This window comes from Salvelinus alpinus, chromosome 3, assembly GCF_045679555.1.
Source record: "Salvelinus alpinus chromosome 3, SLU_Salpinus.1, whole genome shotgun sequence".
Lineage (NCBI taxonomy): Eukaryota > Metazoa > Chordata > Actinopteri > Salmoniformes > Salmonidae > Salvelinus > Salvelinus alpinus.
This window is the reverse complement of record NC_092088.1, coordinates 38623363-38643109: the sequence shown is the minus strand read 5'-3', so window position 1 is coordinate 38643109 and position 19747 is coordinate 38623363. Positions and strand designations below refer to the sequence as shown.

Below are 19747 nucleotides of genomic sequence, written 5' to 3'. Positions count from 1 at the left end.
ATTAATACCAAATGAGCTACATGGGACACCATTTTTCAACAATAGATTTTGTTGATGGTGGTTGAAAATGCTGTCTCAGGCACCACTCCAGAATCTCCCATAAGTGTTCAATTGGTTTAAGATCTGGTGACTGAGATGGCCATGGTTAACATCATTTTCATGCTCATCAAAACATTGTGACCACTCGTGCCCTGTGGATGGGGGCATTGCCATCTTATGGGGTATAGCCATGGTAGCCAAATTAATGGCTTGCCCAGCATTTTTTATACATGACCCTAAGCATGATGGGATGTTATTTGCTTAATTAACTCAGGAACCACACCTGTGTGAAAGCACCGGCTTTCAATATACTCTCATTTACTCAAGTGTTTCCATTATTTTGGCAGTTCTTTCTCAGAAAATGTGCACCAACAAATAAATAAATCGTATCATGTAAAATTCTGAAAACTATTGCCAGTGACAGTAAGTTATACCCTTAACCTGGTTCTGCTTGTCAAAGTGTTATCTTTTTCTGTGGAATTCATTGTAGTTCTCAGCCCTTTTCAGATGTTCACAGTTTTAAGCCGCTTCGGTCAAGTAAACTTTTTATGCTGATGTTCTGCCTATTTTTCTTGCAGTGCTAGACTGATTCAGCATACACAGCAAGACTATGAGATAGGATACAGCATTTGGGAGTGGGTGCAAAAATGTGTGAAGAGCAAACAACTGAGGTGTATTAATCCAGATTGCCTTGGAGCAAAGCAATCATTTTGCATTGTTAACAAAATAATATAGGTTTATGAATAATGGCAATTACCAGTCGTGCACTTTTTCCGCATGCAATTTGAAATTACAACAATAAATCGCAATCTGCATTGGGGGAAGCATTTGGGACAGACCAGTTGGAGAACAGGTCGTTGCAGAGCAAAACAAGATCACAGTGCAAAGAAACTGTAAAGAGGAGCATCAAATCTTCTGAATACACAACAACAACGTAATCACCGCTCATACTCTTTACAGCTATAGAGTAGGCTCCTTAGAAATATCCTGTGCTTCTTGTTTAAGCGGAGGAACAATGACATCTCTCTCAGCATGGGTGAAGGCCAACAGCAAAGCCTCTGTTTCTTGTCCCTCTGTTCACACAATTTACGACTGCTCACAACAGTTTACAGCAGCCAAATTTCATTTTGCACTGGCAAATCCTACCGCACATTATCCTGTACATTGCATTAGGAACCTAATCTTTTCTTTCTCTACCTCCTCAGAAGAAAGGAGCACCTTCATGATTAACCCACTTTACAGCAATGAATAAATGCATCATCCAGTAATGTACACCAGATTTAATTTGAAAGGAAAAAAATCCCCGAAATGCAACAAACAAAAAAAATCACAGAAATGTAATGGAAAACAGCACATAAAACAGCCACCATGGAGTGCTCAGAGAATTAATTTGAACATTCCATAAATTTTACAGATTAGATGTTTTTATTTTTTTTATTGTTAGTTGCGTACAGTATCTTGACAATTTCACAAACATGATGGTACTAACGTGAAGCAAAAATTATATGCATAAACAAAAATGTTATCGAACACAAACACCATTAAATTAACTGAGAAATGACACAAATCTTCATTTTCTTTCTCTTCAGTGAAGACGTAAAGTCACATATAGCCCATGTTGCTTTTGGTTTCCCATCTTTGCTTGGCTTCAAACCTGAATCGATGTTAAAATACTGATTTAGCAAAACTTCTTTGCAAAATTTATTACTTATTACAGAAATTATAATGACAAAAATGAATCTGTATGAAATATACATATTTCCATGTTCTTGAGAGCTTGAAATAAGTTAGTTGTGTGTTGTTCTTAGACATTAGCATAACACATTATACACATATTCTTACCATGACATCCACTGTGACAGTTCAAAAGTGCCCGTCTAATGTTAAGCGACGGCTACAGTACACACTTTCTCTGTATAGTCAAACCCTAGCATGTATTTATACCTGTGCATGAACTAAGTAAGAAAGAAGGTGGCAAGCTAGCCAAATAATCATACCAAATGTATGTCGCTAACAAACTGCGATTTAATGTAAATTAGGGAGATAATTGTGGGAAGGAAAGTAAAAAAGACAAACCCCCAAGTGATTTGTTTCTTCCTTTTCTGGGCTGCCCGCGAAGCCTCCACTTCCTGTTTGCTTTGCACAAAGTCACGGCAATCGGTGGCTCGCGCGATTTTCACGGCCAACTATTGAAAGAGACAAGGCCCATTAGATGATGTAAATCAGTTTCTCTCTCTTCCAACTGATATGTCAGGGTGGCTTCTCATGAGTTCCTCCGGTTCCCGTTTTGTCTCACCCTGACCATGATGCAATGACGGCACCTAGATTGTGGGTTGGTGAAGAATAAAACATAGTAAATACACATTCAACTGCTCAACAGTAATCGAAAATAAGACAGTCAACCATTTACCATGACTATCATAATATTTACTGAAATCGTTTGAATGTACAGTAAAAGGAAACATTTTATTTGAAACGGGCAGATCTTTAAAATCAGAGGTTAAAGGAATGACCATGACTGCAAGTGGCAAACACATTTTGTTCAAGTATCAGTGAGGAAGTGCATGTATTGTTGAGCAGAATAATCCCAATAACCCCAGTGACACAGGAAACAAAAAGCAACATCTAGTCACTCCACACTTGGAACAAATCTCCAACCCTTTAGGTAATTATTTCTAACATTCATAGAGTACAATCAGGGGAAAGAAAAAGTTTAAAAAAGGTAGTGAAGAAATGTACCACCATATCTCAACAACATGCTAGTCAATTAAAAAAATTATTATAATTAAGTGGGATAAACTTTATTAGAAAGACAAAATGTTGGGACTTAGCAGGACAGTGCAAGCAGCCAGGACACATTTAACTCTAAAGGCTTTTTATCACCATATTTCAGGAACCAAGGGTGTAAAATGTTCTAATTTGGGATACATTAAAAGCCATAAAGGTCTTTCAAAAAGATTAATGGTACTTTGCTTGGATTTAAGATAAGGGCTTCAGCTGGCTGCAAGTACTGGGCTCCGGCTGGGCCCTCGAGGCATTCATCTATACAGTCACTTGGAAGATTTGTAAAAGCGTCTGCATAACCTGAAGCTAACATACTATGACAGTTTTCTAATTCCTTGCAATTTTTTCTAGGTTTTAAAGGCCCATAAATCATGTTTTCTAGGCAGAACTCTGGAGAAAGGGAAAGTTACAACGGGTGATCATTCTCATGTTGGGAGTAGATTTGCCAGCAGATAACACCAGGGCATTTTGAGCATCATGTTTAAGTGGTGTAGGTGCTAAATGCTTTTGCTTGGATATGGCGCAGGTTGGGATCCTAAATCTGAAGGTTTATTCAATTGTTGACAATTCTCCTGCGTTCACACATTTGCCAAAAATAAAAGTCATTGGGTAAAAGGCATCGTTTTGAGAGAAAATAAAAGGAAATTGGAAGATGCTAAATGGCTCCTTGAGCTTTACAACCAGAGATGTATCTTTTTTTTAACACAAGGATTACCCACATTAACCTGCTCTCCTGTGGGGAGCATTTGAAATTCAAAATGTCTAGAAACCACGCCTTCCTTAAAACCCCCCCAAAAAGACACTGACACATTGACACTTTGACATAATTAAAACCCTCTCACATACCCCCTCCCCCCTCTTCTCTTTTGAATGCAGCCACTGAGCGGGTAAAGCGGTAAAGGTCTTTACATTTTTTATATTTTTTATCAATGCCGTCTACATCCCTGATTGTCTTTACTGGGGCTCAACATTAATGTCAACCAAGTTACCTAGGCGACAGAACAGATCAAAGAGACAAAAAAAGCCCTCAAATGTCTGATTAATCAAGCCTGCAAACAGCTTATTTCTTTTAGCCTGCATGCAAGTATGAAAATGAGATTCCGAGAGCAGTACATTGTGCAGATTTGTTCATTCTTATCTGAACAAAGCCAGCGGCAGCTTATTTCATGGATCACTGGCACTGTCAGCGCTGTGGCGCCGAGCAGGTGACGGCTCCTCTTTCTGTGGCGAGAACAAAATTAGCAAAAAGTCGGCACAAATTAGCCTCTCATATTTTCTGTAATATGACATTATTTTTCATTTACTTTTTTGATCCACTTTTCAGGATTTTTTCTCCCCCTCCCCTTGTGTGTGTTTTAGTGCCAAATCCTTTCAAATCACAAGCCAGCAGAAATGAAAACATTTGCTGCCAGAATAAAAACACAAAGCTAGAAAATAAATGGGCCTATTCGACACAAAAACCTCATGTGTTCTTTGTTTAAGGCAGTCATACAAGCCTATTCCATGTTTCCGTAAGACCAATGTTAAAATGAAGATTTAGTGTCCGATACCTTCAATTTTTTTCTCCCAAAACCATTTTCTTTTCTTTCAATTCCGTCCTGAGCACAGCCTCTGTTTAACACAAGGTTTATTCAAAGGATTAATACTGTGACCTTTGGAAGGTTTTGCGAATTTTTGCTGCATTATACTGCCACTGCTGCAGTAGCTTAGAACCACTAGGAAAGTTAAATCAATAGTACCACTTTCTGTTGTCACTCATGTTTGGGTTGTCATAGAGATTCAAGTGAACTCCCAAATATGTGGCCTCGCTATACTATATATCACTTCAGCACAGGCCATGTTAAAGATAAGGCCGTGATAAGGCATGTCCATTGTATTGACACAATATAGTATTGAGATAATGCAAGTTATCGATCATAGTCCACTTTGAGCTGACTTCTATGCTGCTGCACAGCCTACTGCATAGACAGCATGGATGTGGCTTCTGTCAGTGACACAAATGGAACCCCTTCCAAAGTATGCAAGACATTGGGGATCACGCAGGTATTTCAACCAGTTTACCAACATGAGTTTCGTCATCACAATGATTTACTGACAACTGTGCAATTCTCAGAATCCTTGGATATTCCAAGATACACATTACAAACAACAGCAGCTTCAAAAGACAATGGTGGGGAGAGAAGATTCAACTTAACGCAAATGCTTCTCTATATTAATAAAGTGTTCAGGCTGGTATTAACAATATGAAATAAATGATGGCTTTAAGGAAGAAATGGCCTTAAACCCATTCATAAAATGTGGTATCCAGGGAAGCCTCTTCCAATTAAAACATGTGAGAGGTGGATTAACAGGGGCTAGGTGGCTTTGCCTCGCTAAATCACCACCCCGAGCTGCTCCGCTGCATTTGACGTGTAAACGATTAATGACCAGCCTAATTCCCTTATCACACTACCTTAATGCCTAAATAATGTGGCCTTAGTCAACTTTGGAAAGCAGGGCTATATAAGAATGGAATAACTATCAGATTAGGCAGCTCATATGCAATTTCAGTCTAATTTCGAAGAATCGAGGTAGGGAGGAAAAAAGGAAAATGGGTTTCTAGTCTGAAAAGTCAGATTGCTATACTTCAACTTGACCTTGTTTATGCCATGTAAAAGCATTACTGCGACAATGAAGCATAAGGCAGTCTGTCCACTAAATTGCTTTGATGCCATTCAATCTATTTCCAATTATTGGTTGTCCTATCGGTGCAAGTTAAACAAAGAAATTACTATGTTGATAAGAACAAGTCTTGACAATGATTTGAGTGAAGCCCAGCAAACTGGGGACGTCCTGAAGACATGCGGCGACGTTCCCATTAGGTCCCTCAAGCGATTACTTTCCCACTGGACTTTCTAAAAACATTCTAACATTGCGTGATGGTCCCAAAGGAACGTTCTCTGGGGGACCTTTGTCTAGTACGCTGTAAGCTCCCAGGACGTCACTGAGGACCATGTCAGGACATTCTCAGGACTTTAATTTTACTACTCCTTAGGATGTTGCGTGATGGTCCCAAGAGAACGTTCTCTTCGGGACGTTTTTATAGTTCCTCGGTTTGTCCAATGGTCCCCTGAACGTTATTGGGACATTGTGTCATGGTCCCCTGGAGGTTTTGTCTAGTTCCCAATTTGTCCCAGGGACGGTTTTTAGGACGTTCTTTGGATGTTGTGTCATTGTCCCCTGGAGGTTGTCTAGTTCCCTGTTTTAGGACGTTCTTTGGATGTTGTGTCATTGTCCCCTGGCCGTTGTCTGGTTCCCGGTTTGTCCCAGGGACGTTTTTAACACGTAGTAGGAAGATTGGAATGCCGTGAACCAAGAGGTGGTGAGGTTAAATCTCAGGTGAGAACATGTTAAATAATAATTACAGTATGAATAAACATACACAATGTAATCAAGTATGTCAAAGTGTTCAATATGTAAGTTGAAAACACTGTATGCAATATATTGTAGTGAGTAGCTACCTCATCAAGAGGTCCTAAGTTTATCTTGGCATAAAGGCTACAAGGAGTTGGGTTGACAATCCAATGACCCAAGTTTAAGTCCCGGTCAGGGCTACCACCGAATTCGCGAATTGGTGTCAGAAGTGTGATGGCGCTACCGTGAGGCCATCGAAGGTGTGCCCAGGCATTAGGAACTTGAGATGGGGAAGAAGAGGGGTAGTGACGCGACTTTAATCCAACACCTAGCAACCTCGTCAAGAGGTTTTAGATCTCTTGGTGTAACAGCTAAGGTGTTGTGTTGGCAGTCGCTGGAACCGGTTTTGAGTCCTGGGACGTGGGCGAAACTTGGTCAATAAGGAATTTCAGTCCAATTTTTTGTGATGACGAATAGTCCATATTCTGTAGGTGTTAAAAAACATCTAAGTACATCAACGCATTACTGGCATTGGTTGTCTGGTGAGACCATTTGACTGCTTATCTAATCAAAGCCATGAGCTGTATATCCTCCCCATATAATTTGTTTTATTCCGGATGCATTGCCATATTCTCTCAATAAAGATTAGCATTATTGTCATTCAGGGGGCAGTCGTAAGAGGTTTATGTAATCTTGCTGCCAATTTGACAAACAGCATTACATGACATGCAAAAAGAGAGCCACTCCTGGGAAGATATTGCCGAACTGCCAGTGGTATAATGCATGTCTCTATTTTTCTGTTCCCTAATAATCTGATGCTAGATACTGTCATCTTTAGGGACTGAAAAAGAGTCGGAAAGTTTGCCCGCTTTGTGCATATTCCATTATCTTGCCTCTTCTGAGTAGGGAAGGCTTATTAGCAAGCTTTGAACTCATACTTACAATAATGTGCCATCAACAGTTTTATAAGCTAATTAGAAAAACAGTTTAATTAATGACTGACTGGCAATAAAATGGCAATCATGAAAAAAGAAACTAAGGGTGCTAAGCTTCCACTACCACCAATTAAGGCCTAATTACAAACAAATTATATATGTGTTTTGCTGTGGGCTTTAATAAAAAAAATGGATTTAATTAAAAGAGAAAACATGCTAATTAATTAAACAGCACAAAAAAAATCTACATTGAAAAGTATGCTTTGCCTATCAAGTAATTAATGAAATACAATAATCTAAATGAGATTCCCAAGCATTTGATAAAAGCTTAGTACCCATTTCACAAAATCCATTTCAAAATTAAATGGGCAGAAATTGCATGCAAGTCATCCAGAGATACATACAATAAGAGTTCATTCTGTGATGAATTGCTTATGCTGAAGGAAAAAGGAACGAAGAAGAGACTTTCCTTAACTGTTTCTCAGTTGCCCGGGGTCCTCGCAGGAGAGAGGAAGAAAGCCTCATTTTCTGATGTGGGGCGGGCACAGCTTAAATCTGAAAACGAGTGTTTTCCACAAAAGCAATGCTCATTAAAAAATGTGGCATCACAGGGAAAGGTACTGAAAAGAGAAAACACCAAAATAACATGAAACACTTAGTTCAGCTCCTCTTCTCACCTAAATAGCCATGTTGTGCCACCTTTGCTTTACAGTACTTAAAGTGGTTTCCAAAGCAATGCATGCCATGGTGGTATGGGTTTCTTTCCTAATATACAGTAACAGTACAACCTTCCAGACGAGCTTCAATGCCATACAACTCTCATTCCGTGGCCTCCAACTGCTCTTAAATACAAGTAAAACTAAATGCATGCTATTCAACCGATCACTGCCTGCACCTGCCCGCCTGTCCAGCATCACTACTCTGAACGGTTCTGACTTAGAATATGTGGACAACTACAAATACCTAGGTGTCTGGTTAGACTGTAAACTCTTCTTCCAGACTCACATCAAACATCTCCAATCCAAAGTTAAATCTAGAATTGGCTTCCTATTTCACAACAAAGCATCCTTCACTCATGCTGCCAAACATACCCTTGTAAAACTGACCATCCTACCGATCCTCGACTTCGGCGATGTCATTTACAAAATAGCCTCCAATACCCTACTCAATAAATTGGATGCAGTCTATCACAGTGCCATCCGTTCTGTCACCAAAGCCCCATATACTACCCACCACTGCGCCCTGTACGCTCTCGTTGGCTGGCCCTCACTTCATACTCGTCGCCAAACACACTGGCTCCAGGTCATCTACAAGACCCTGCTAGGTAAAGTCCCCCCTTATCTCAGCTCGCTGGTCACCATAGCAGCACCCACCTGTAGCACGCACTCCAGCAGGTATATCTCTCTGGTCACCCCCAAAACCAATTCCTCCTTTGGCCACCTTTCCTTCCAGTTCTCTGCTGCCAATGACTGGAACAAACTACAAAAATCTCTGAAACTGGAAACACTTATCTCCCTCACTAGCTTTAAGCACCAGCTGTCAGAGCAGCTCACAGATTACTGCACATAGCCCATCTATAATTTAGCCCAAACTACCTCTTCCCCTACTGTATTTATTTATTTTGCACCCCATTATTTATATTTCTACTTTGCACATTCTTCCACTGCAAATCTACCATTCCAGTGTTTTACTTGCTATATTGTATTTACTTCGCCACCATGGCCTTTTTTGCCTTTACCTCCCTTCTCACCTCATTTGCTCACATTGTATATAGACTTATTTATCTACTGTATGTTTGTTTTACTCCATGTGTAACTCTGTGTTGTATGTGTCGAACTGCTTTGCTTTATCTTGGCCAGGTGTCAATTGTAAATGAGAACTTGTTCTCAACTTGCCTACCTGGTTAAATCAAGGTGAAAAATAAAAAAATAAAATACCAGTCAAAAGTTCAGGCACACCTACTCATTCCAGGGTTTTTCTTTATTTTAACTATTTTCTACATTGTAGAAGTGTATATTTGAGATTCTTCAAAGTAGCCTTGATGACAGCTTGACATACTCTTGGCATTCTCTCAACCAGCTTCATGAGGTAGTCACCTGGAATGCACTTCAATTAACAGGAGTGCCTAATTAAAAGTTAATTTGTGGGATTTCTTTCCTTCTTAATGCGTTTGAGACAATCAGTTGTGTTGCAACAAGATAGGGGTGGTATACAGAAGACAGCCCTATTTGGTAAAACACCAAATTCATATTATGGCAAGGAGAGCTCAAATATGCAATGAGAAAAAACAGTCCATCATTACCTTAAGACATGAAGGTCAGTCAATATCAAACATTTCAAGAAACAAGAAGTTTCTTCAAGTGCAGTCGCAAAAACCATCAAGCGCTATGATGAAACTGGCTCTCATGAGGTCCGCCACAGAAGAGGAAGACCCAGAGTTACCTCTGCTGCAGAGGATAAGTTCATTAGAGTCAACTGCACCTCAGATTGCAGCCCAAATAAATGCTTCAGAGTTCAAGTAACAGACACATCTCAACATCAACTGTTCAGAGGAGACTGCGTGAATCAGGCCTTCATGGTCGAATTGCTGCAAAGAAACCACTACTCAAAGGACACCAATAATAAGAAGACTTGCTTGGGCCAAGAAACACAAGCAATGGACATTAGACCGGTGGAAATCAGTCCTTTGGTCTGATGAGTCCAAATTTGAGACTTTTGGTTTCAACCGTTGTGACTTTGTGAAACAGAGTAGGTGAACATATGATCTCCGCATGTGTGGTTCCCACCGTGAAGCATGGAGGAGGTGGTGTGATGGTGCTTTGATGGTGACACTGTCTGTGATTTATTTAGAATTCAAGGCACACTTAACCAGCATATCTACCACAGCGATACGCCATTCCATCTGGTTTGCACTTAGTGGGACCATCATTTGTTTTTCAACAGGACAATGACCCAAAACACACCTCCAGGCTGTGTAAGGGCTATTTGACAAAGGAGAATGATGGAGTGCTGCATCAGATGACCTGGCCTCCAATTGAGATCGTTTGGGATGAGTTGGACCGCAGAGTGAAGGAAAAGCAGCCAACAAGAGCTCAGCATATGTGGGAACTCCTTCAAGACTGCTGGAAAAGCAATCCTCATGAAGCTGGTTGAGAGAATGCCAAGAGTGTGCCAAGCTGTCATCAAAGCAAAGGGTGGCTACTTATATTTTGATTTGTTTAACACTATTTTGGTTACTACATGATTCCATATGTGTTATTTCATAGTTTTGATGTCTTCGCTATTATTCTACAATGTAGGAAATAGTAAAAATAAAGAAAACCCTTGAATGAGTAGGCGTGTCCAAACTTTTGACTGGTACTGTATCTCTGGCTTCATTGAAATAGTAGAAGAAATTAGGTTGATAATAATATCATACCATTTTGAGTGGTATAAGAAGTAAAGATGCAAGTTAGCCTGTGGACACAGAATATCTGGGCCTTCCAGCAACCACCATTTACATGGCTCTAGGCCTATATCTCAGTCATACAATGATCTAACGTCAGGTGACTGTTAATTTGCCACGAGCAGCACCTGTGGATAATTTAGCTTGTCTTTCTGTGTTCAGAAATGTCACTCCTAACCATCTATCTATGGTGTGTTGAAGAGTGTAATTTCTCTGGGTTCTGTACTTTAGACTACCAGTGGTTAGCCAAGTGTTTATGACGAACCATGCAGGCGTTTCTTTCTTTCCATCATTTCCATATTCTTTAGCTTCTGGAACTCATGAAAAGGACATGACACCCCCTATTGTGTCAGAATATAGAGTTTCTGTTTTGAAGTGGTAATGTACGCTAATAGCTGTGATCACTGCTAAGGGGAAACTTGGAAGCACTAACACGGTGTGACAGTCTTTTGTCTTGTATTATTTTCACTTATTATATGAAAAGTACTGCCTCAGAGTAAAAAACTAAATATTAAAAAAAGGGAGCTTATTGCTCGGTTTGTAGAGGAGAGGGATGTGCTCAATTGTTGCAGGATGGAAGTCCACTGAAGAGACAGTGAATTACAATCACCATTGGATTAAGTTGTGCTTGGCTATTTTACTTAGGGCTAGCTGTTAAACTCATTCATAATGTATTACGAATGAATAATAGGCATTTATGCACTTGTGTAGGCAGTTATAAGAAGCTATGAGCTGCTATGAATGCTTCTAACAGTTGCTGTATTATTGGATATATACGTTTTAACTGAATACAGCATTCTTTGTTTCATTTTTCAGGAATGCTTTCTGGAATCCATCTTTTAAATATGAGCTGCCGGATCCTATCAACTCTCCTGACAGAGGGTGAGCGAGTTATATATAGCACTTAATATTATGCTAATTAAAGGAAATTAATTACTCCATTTGCAACGTACAGCTGTGTAAAATAATGTTCAATAATCAAAGGATGGCGTCGCAAGTGCCCTAATTGGAAGACTTGCACCACTTAATCTACTGAACTAATATTAAGAAGTACTTTAGGGGCCAGAAGCTATTCCTAGTATTTTGGGACTTCTAAGCCAGCCTTTGAGAAACAACAAGAAAAGTACGGCTCTGCAAAAGATCAACAAACCAAACTGCACGTGAGAAAAGAAGAAACATCGCCAACCCTATCTGCAAACAATGGTTTTCTAAAATGTAAAGGTATTAGGGATGAAAACGAAAGAGCTTCTTTCAAAACACTACCTCAGTAAGGTACCAGTTAATAACATGAACAGATACCTAAGAAGAAATGTGATTGCTTTGTGTCACATTTTGGTGGACTTAATACTGAACTTGAACTTTTAAGAAGAACCGAGCTTTAAAAAGTATTTGAAACAAAGAATTTCAGACTTTGGAGAATATTTAAAGATATACTTTAATGAGGAGACAATCTCAAAGCAACCTGTAAATATTCTGGCAGTGTATTTTAGAACTCGAACAGATGAAAGCACATGTATCAGAGAATTTCTAAGAAGCCTTAAAAAAAGGGTTTTACCAAATTGTTTTAATATTCAGATTCAAAGTCAACAAAAAAATAATGAATTTATTGTCGCGAGCTCAAAACACAGCAGAAACAAACAATTCCTTTAAATGGAGGAACATCTTCAGACATTTCACTTTGGTTCAAAAAGCAATGCTGGTAGATTGAGAACTGAAATACTGTGACAACCTGGTACACTGTGAACTGTGTTTCTTTACAAACAATGCCTTGGGGGACAGACACAGCCCTCTTTAGTAATTCACAGCTGTCTAAATCCTTTTCCGTTCTTTCCATTACGAAAACCTGGTACTATTCCTCCACTAAAAAGCCTGCCATAATAATGTCTCTCAAGTGTTATGACTGTAAACAAATTAAACAAATAGGCCATTACATACGGTATCAAATGAGACGCTTCAATAATAACCTTGAAATGTATTCTGACCACAGTTGGGAATATTGATCCACTAAATGTTTGTCACCATAGGACTGTCCAGAGTCAACACTAGTGTCGCAATCATAATTTGCAAAGTGCAATGAGGTTGAACTCAGGAAGAATTAGACGTGGGTATAAAACGCTCCACTTCTACGCACATTTCCCCAGAGCATGTTTAATACGCCACATGCTATTATTTATCTAGGAAACGAAGCCGCAACCGTGACGCTGCCAGCAGCCAACACTTGAGCCATCTGTAGCAAACTACACTTCTCTCAAGTTCATCCTCTACCATAGATACAGTATATTTGGTCCAACATCCACTAAAGAGATGGAGAAAAACATATTTGAAAAGGGATATGGCAGCAGCAACATGGTCAACATACTACAGTAGAATACATGGTGAAATGTCTATGTCCTACTCATTCATGGTAGTGTATGCTGCTGTATTTTCCTATCTATTTACAAGAAGTCAGTGGAATTTGTAGGTCACTTGTCATTAGCTCTCATAGTCATTTAGACAATTTTACAGAGAGGCTGATATTGGGCTAAATGTTACCAGGCACCACAGAACAATGAATGCAGTTTCATACTCACCAATTTTGTTGTATGTGAGAATTTCTTGAAAATTTCAGTCAATTCACTGTTCTGAGCATGAGGTAAACACAGATACAGAGTGAGCTATGGCTGCCAGACTGCTGTCAAGCCCATCCTTCATGTTCCTGGCAAGCTACAAGGGAGGTGACAGAGAGGCAAAGAACCTCAGCTAAGTCTGCCCAAATCCACTAGTGCTCTAAGAGGCTTTCTGGAACTACAGGTGCCACTGTCAGCCACAAAGCAAGTTTTTAATTTTAATTTCTCTAACCTTTTTTTTGGCCATTTGCATTATTGTGTTTTATCGTCTGTTATTTTATGCTGGGTACAAGAATCAGCCTTCAACATCAGTCTGCTGGCATGTAAAATCAAATCACTTACCGTGCGTGTCCCTCATCAACATTTTTAATAGAGAACTAGGTTTTAATGTTTGATAGAGTACGACGAGTTTGCGTGCATTGCCTAACCTTTGTTGAAGTTCAAGTGTTTATCTGAATTAAGGTTTAGGTACATGGCTGACAGACATTAAGTGTGTATGCTGTACTGATGCATGAATATCACTGCTTCTATAAGGGCATCACATCTCTCACCTCTAGTTGTGACAATTGAACATACTGTAATCCCCAACTATGAAAAGTAGTAGCTGTGTCTTTTTAACTGCAATTATGGGTGCGTGGGCTACATTTTCTACTAAATTAGCTTCAAACCGCTTGATCCATGATGCCTGGCGAGACAAGTGGTTTCAAAACTGCAGGCATTGCATTTAGGGACGTGTGCACTTCAAAGGTATGAAACTTGCACCTTGAGAATGTTTTAAAAGTTGGCTTGAAGGCAATGTACCCTTTCATTAAAAAGCAGAGGCAAAAGTCCTTTAGACACTGCCACACTTCAAAACTAAGGGGGAGGGATTTCCATTAACTCAATGGAAAAGGGCTGCAGGACTTCTCAATCAAGTGTGCCTGTGTGTGTTTTTGTTCCCCTATGTCTTTGCAGGAAGAAATGGCCGCGGATCCATTAGTTTGATTTGTCACAGCGGGAGCGCCCCAAAGATCTCTTATCAGTGCAACGTACCTCTCGAGTGGCGAGTCTGTCGCTCATCTCCTCCGCCTTCCCAAAGTCCCCTTCAGCGATGGCGCTCTCTATGCTCTTTTCTAGGCTGGACTGGAGAAGGGGAACATTTTGTGATTTTAGAAATAGAAAAGGGGGGGAAAATGTAAGAGTAACTTCCCCTGGGCCTTATTTTTTATAGGATTGCTATTAATACAAATATGTAGATTTTCCTTCACAAATGAAAACCTTTTTGATTGGATATTAGAAGGGAAATCTTTTTTTCTTTTTTTTGGGGGGGGGGGGGGGGGGGGGTTACCAAACATAAATGTGACTCTTTAATTACACATTTCCATTACAGACTGGAGCAGGGGAGGGGGCAAAGATGCCCCTGGTTACTGATGGCAGGGTGGTTCCCTAAAGAAGGAGACTATCCGAAGTAGTACAGTAAAGAGCATTTCTCCAAAAATCTTTCAAAGGGCACATGACAGGCAAGATGTTATACTTCTATATTAGGGGAGCCCGCTCTGAAGCATCTTCATAAAAAATGATTCAAGGACTCATGCCCCTGTGTGGTTCAGTTGGTAGAGCATGGTGTTTGCAACGCCAGGATTGTGGGTTCGATTCCCGGGGCCACCTATATATAAAATGTAATGCGTGCATACTGCAAGTTGCTGTGAATAAAAGTGTCTGCTAAATGGCATATATAAACATATTTATAAAGACTCAAGTTGTTTATGGACGCACACTCATCCCTCAAATGAATTTGGAAAAAGACAGCAAGTGGAGCCTAATAATGAAATGAAAGATGGTAGTAATAACTACATATATATATAAACTTCTACCACCACAACTTTACAGTAGCCTTTTTGCTGACAATGTGAACTGAATTATAGACTGAATGTGCATGTCCCAAAGAAAATATTTTGTGCCTAGTGTGTAATTGACTTAACATTTGTTAATGTAATATGGAATGTCTAAATGACATTGATCACTAATGAGAATGTTTGAACATGGAGGAGCAAGACCTTCTCGTTATGTTGACTTGACAAGTTCTGTTTAATTCAGCTTCTTGTTAATTATATCTTATCCATTCAAAGTAGGCCTCTTTTGAAAATGAGTAGAAAACGCAGCAAAAATTCAATTTTATGGTACTTTGAGATAGTGAATTCAAATAACACTCCAAATAAGCATTACTGGAACTTCCAATTGAATTAGGACAAATTCCCCATCTTATACACAATTATTATATTTGCAACCACTTTGCTTACATGACAATTTACATAAAAATATGTATGTCTCTTTCTTGTTCTATTACATCAGACTTATCAAGTACATAACTTCATTTCTTACTTGAATCCATTTAGAAATAAACTTGTTTTTCCAAGAGTTACTTATCTTATGACACACATACATACACACACACACTACAGCTATTCGCCAGCACTTTCCTGCACATAGATGCAGGGCTGAGACACACAAAAACAAAAGCAGGTGACTGTCTGTGATTCCATTTTCCATACATCCGTTTCCCCCAAAAATATAGCCAAAGCTAGTGCTATGCAGGCTAGATCCATGCCCCTGTAGGCTAGATTCATGGGTCTGACAATTAGGCTACTCAAAGTGTGAGAGGCTATGTTATTGTTCTATACGTGGCTTTCCACAAACAGTAACAAGGTGTGCAAGAGCTGTCAGGTCTTTGTACAGACATTCAGTACACACACTTCTCTCTAGAGCAAATCTACATCTTACATTAATCTCAACCTAAAAGGACAGTGGAGAATCATCCCAATGCCAAGATTAAGGTAATCTCATCATTACATTTAACACTATCTTTTATATTTTACTCAACGTCAGATTTGAGTCTAAAAACCACTTAATCCACCTGTCATATTTGATAAAACAATGAGAAGTTACACAGGCATGGATATGGAAAGACAGAACACGTTCAATGCTTTTACCATAACTTGACGGCATTAAACACAGACAGGCAGGCGAGTAATGTGGCAGACATCTTTGTTACCTTAGGAGCAGGCTTGCTACAGGCAGGGGGTTGAAATCTATCATTGATGCCAAAGTACTGCGTAAGCCCATCCCAATGCCTTTCATGCTCCGCTTGAGGTTCTCTGCTGAGAAAAAAAAAAGAAGTGTGTTCATGTTCATTATCGGTTCAGTACAAGACTACAGCATATGTTTAGAATATACATGGGTGATAAGTACACATTCAATTTTTTAGAAAGCCCTAGTAGAATAGGCTATTAGGTAGGCCTACACCAACAAGGCTATGTCCCGATTCACCACCCTTTTTCAGAAGTCTGCACTTGAACACCTACCGTCATGGATTAAAAAGCATAGGATTGGTGTAGCCTAAGCATTGACTAGAGCGAGTTTCCACAATTCTAAAATCCATGCAAGAAAGTGTGCGAGCTGTAGTGGGTGAAGTACCGGGACTCAGCCTTAAGTCTATTGTAGAGCTACAGTTGAAGTCAGAAGTTTACAAACACCTGAGCCAAATACATTTAAACTCAGTTTAACAATTCCTGACATTTAATCCTAGTACAAATTCCTTGTCTTAGGTCAGTTAGGATCACAACTTAATTTTAAGAATGTGAAATGTCAGAATAATAGTAGATAAAAGCTGAAATAATTAATTCTACTTCAGCTCTTATTTCTTTCATCACATTCCCAGTGGGTCAGAAGTTCACATACACTCAATTAGTATTTGGTAGCATTGCCTTTTAATTGTTTAACTTGGGTCAAACGTTTTGGGTAGCCTTCCACAAGCTTCCCACAATAAGTTGGGTGAATTTTGGCCCATTCCTCCTGACAGAGCTAGTGTAACTGAGTCAGGTTTGTAGGCCTCCTTGCTCACACACACTTTTTCAGTTCTGCCTACAAATTTTCTATAGGATTGAGGTCAGGGCTTTGTGTTGCCCACTCCAATACCTTGACTATGTTGTCCTTAAGCCATTTTGCCACAACTTTGGAAGTATGCTTGGGGTCACTGTCCATTTGGAAGACCCATTTGCGACCAAGCTTTAACTTCCTGACTGATGTCTTGAGATGTTGCTTCAATATAACCACACAATTTTATTTTCTCATGATGCCATCTATTTTGTGAAGTGCACCAGTCCATCCTGCAGCAAAGCACCCCCACACCATGATGCTGCCACCCCCGTCCTTCACGGTTGGGATGGTGTTCTTTGACTTGCAAGCCTCCCCCTTTTTCCTCCAAACATAATGATGGTCATTATGGCCAAACAGTTCTATTTTTGCTTTATCAGACCAGAGGACATTTCTCCAAAAAGTACGATCTTTGTCCCCATGTGCAGTTGCAAACCGTAGTCTGGCTTTTTTTTATGACAGTTTTGGAGCAGTCTCCTTGCTGAGCGGCCTTTCAGGTTATGTCGATATAGCACTCGTTTTACTGTGGATATAGATCCTTTTGTACCCGTTTTCTCCAGCATCTTCACAAGGTATTTGCTGTTGTTCTGGGATTGATTTGCACCTTTCGCACCAAAGTTCGTTCATCTCTAGGAGACAGAACACGTCTCCTTCCTGAGCGGTATGACGGCTGCATGGTCCCATGGTGTTTATACTTGCATACTATTGTTTGTACAGATGAACATGGTACCTTCAGGCGTATGGAAATTGCTCCCAAGGATGAACCAGACTTGTTGAGGTCTTCACTGATTCCTTCTGATTTTCCCTTGATGTCAAGCAAAGAGGCAGTGAGTTTGAAGGTTGGCCTTGAAATACATCCATAGGTACACCTCCAATTGACTCAAATTATGTCAATTAGCCTATCAGAAGCTTCTAAAGCCATGACATCATTTTCTGGAATTTTCCAAGCTGGCACAGTCAACTTAGTGTATGTAAACTGGAATTGTGATACAGTGAATTAAGTGAAATAATCTGTCTGTAAACAATTGTTGAAAAAATTACTTGTGTCATGCACAAAGTAGATGTCCTAACCGACTTGCCAAAACTATAGTTTGTTAACAAGAAATTTGTGGAGTGGTTGAAAAATGAGTTTTAATGACTCCAACCTAAGTGTATGTAAACTTCCGACTTCAACTGTATGTGATACAATTACATTTTCAAAGGTCTACATTACCTTTCATTGTTTGATTCCATGTTCTTAGTTGCTGATCTTTCATCTGTTTAGTGACGTGAAACAAAGACATTCATCTTGGTTCCCTGTGAACTGTCAAGTAAACTCCAAAAATCACCCTTTGTTGTGTTGTGTCATGACCTCATGACCTCAGAAATATAAACTACACTGTGGTTATATCCCTTGAAAAACAATGAAAAGGGGTAGACTGGTTGACTATTTTTTTCAGTGACTTTTATTAATTCAAATATAATACCATTCAGAATTGAACAAGGACAAATGAAAGTCAGTGAATAGGCACTTTAAAAAACAAGGGTCATGAGACACTTGGACACAGGATGACCCCTCTGCTCTGGTTTTCCCCTTTCCATTATTTCTGTGATAGATAGGTCAAGTAGGTTAGGCTTACATCTGACCAGAGCAAAGATGTCCTTGATCCTTATCTTCAGTGGCTATTGTGTGTATGTGTTAAAAAGTGCAATTGACCTTTCTTATATCGTCCTTTTCTCTGCGGTCTTTTTTGGGGGAGCTTCATTGTGTTGATCTCATCTTTTTTCTTCTGCTGCTCTTTACATTTCTAAAGAACATGAAGCGCAACCATTCACATTTAGCAATAACAAATCATTAACCCAAATCATGAAAACCTCCTTTTCAACAGTTAATACATTTTTTGTGTGATGTGTATATCACGTTAGTGTCTTTAGTCACTTTAAAACATACAATGTAGCTTTTCAAATGAGTAGCCTATCCACATTTTACTTCACATACTTGCCAATTCTCCTCGGAAATCCCGGGTAAGGAGTCCAAACACGGGTCATTTTCTATGAAGGGCTGGATACAAGAATAACTTGTGTCTCCAAGTGTAACACAATTTTGCTTAAGACCACGCGAAAGTCCAACTGCAGGACGTTGAACGTTAGTTGCGGCTATTTCTTGATTTGCAACACCTTGGTCGTCTTCATCATCTGAACTAATTTCGGTCAGACCTTTCGGTAAAAGTCCGCTATACATGTTGAGAAGGGCAAATCAACAACGATGTATGCTCGGGTTATGACGTGTTAGTCATAATCCAAAACAAACTGGTATACCTATTTTTTTACCAAATCAAAGATTGTAAACATTTTCACTTCCTGGTGGACACTATGACTCTTGCAAAACAACCGCTCTGATTGGGTAAAACAATGTAATTTCTACCAATGAGAACTGTTCTTCTATCGATGCGCCAAACCCCATGGTTGCGTTCCAGGTCGTCTTTATTAGGCTACAATTGCAATGCGCATCTCAGATTATAACTGAGATGTTGAACACTTGTCCCTGTTAGAATTAACAGAATTGTAGAGCGATAACTTGCCAAAAAAGGGTAGAATTGTCACATCCCAAAAAATGCTTTGGGGAGGGTTGTGTTTTTTTTATTAGGCACAGG

The 19747-nt window shown here is 39.6% G+C and overlaps 1 protein-coding gene and 1 long non-coding RNA gene across 9 annotated transcripts in view; one reads left to right on the top strand and one right to left on the bottom strand.

Moving 5' to 3' along the window:
• The window catches only part of LOC139570672 (uncharacterized), a 72482-nt gene extending 61003 nt beyond the window's left edge, over positions 1-11479 (top strand). Inside the window, exon 2 of the long non-coding RNA XR_011674140.1 lies at positions 11413-11479. This is a non-coding gene — a long non-coding RNA (uncharacterized lncRNA). The remainder of the gene's footprint in view (positions 1-11412) is intronic.
• Positions 1305-19509, bottom strand: LOC139570671 (protein FAM204A-like). Of its 8 annotated transcripts, none has more exons than XM_071392748.1 (7): positions 19093-19509; positions 18811-18901; positions 18328-18370; positions 16234-16336; positions 14235-14324; positions 2116-2225; positions 1305-1693 (listed from the first exon to the last, which is right to left on the bottom strand). In XM_071392748.1, exons 1-7 carry the CDS (start codon positions 19333-19335, stop codon positions 1642-1644), a joined length of 732 nt encoding a protein of 243 aa, XP_071248849.1. In that variant the 5' UTR covers positions 19336-19509; the 3' UTR covers positions 1305-1641. The 8 variants fall into 8 exon arrangements, 7 of the variants coding, with proteins under 7 accessions (XP_071248849.1, XP_071248848.1, XP_071248854.1 ...); XM_071392747.1 differs by having other exon boundaries at positions 16234-16339; positions 19093-19486; XR_011674139.1 differs by having other exon boundaries at positions 1671-1693; positions 2116-2360; positions 16234-16339; positions 19093-19486.
• Positions 19510-19747: the final 238 nt, after the last annotated feature.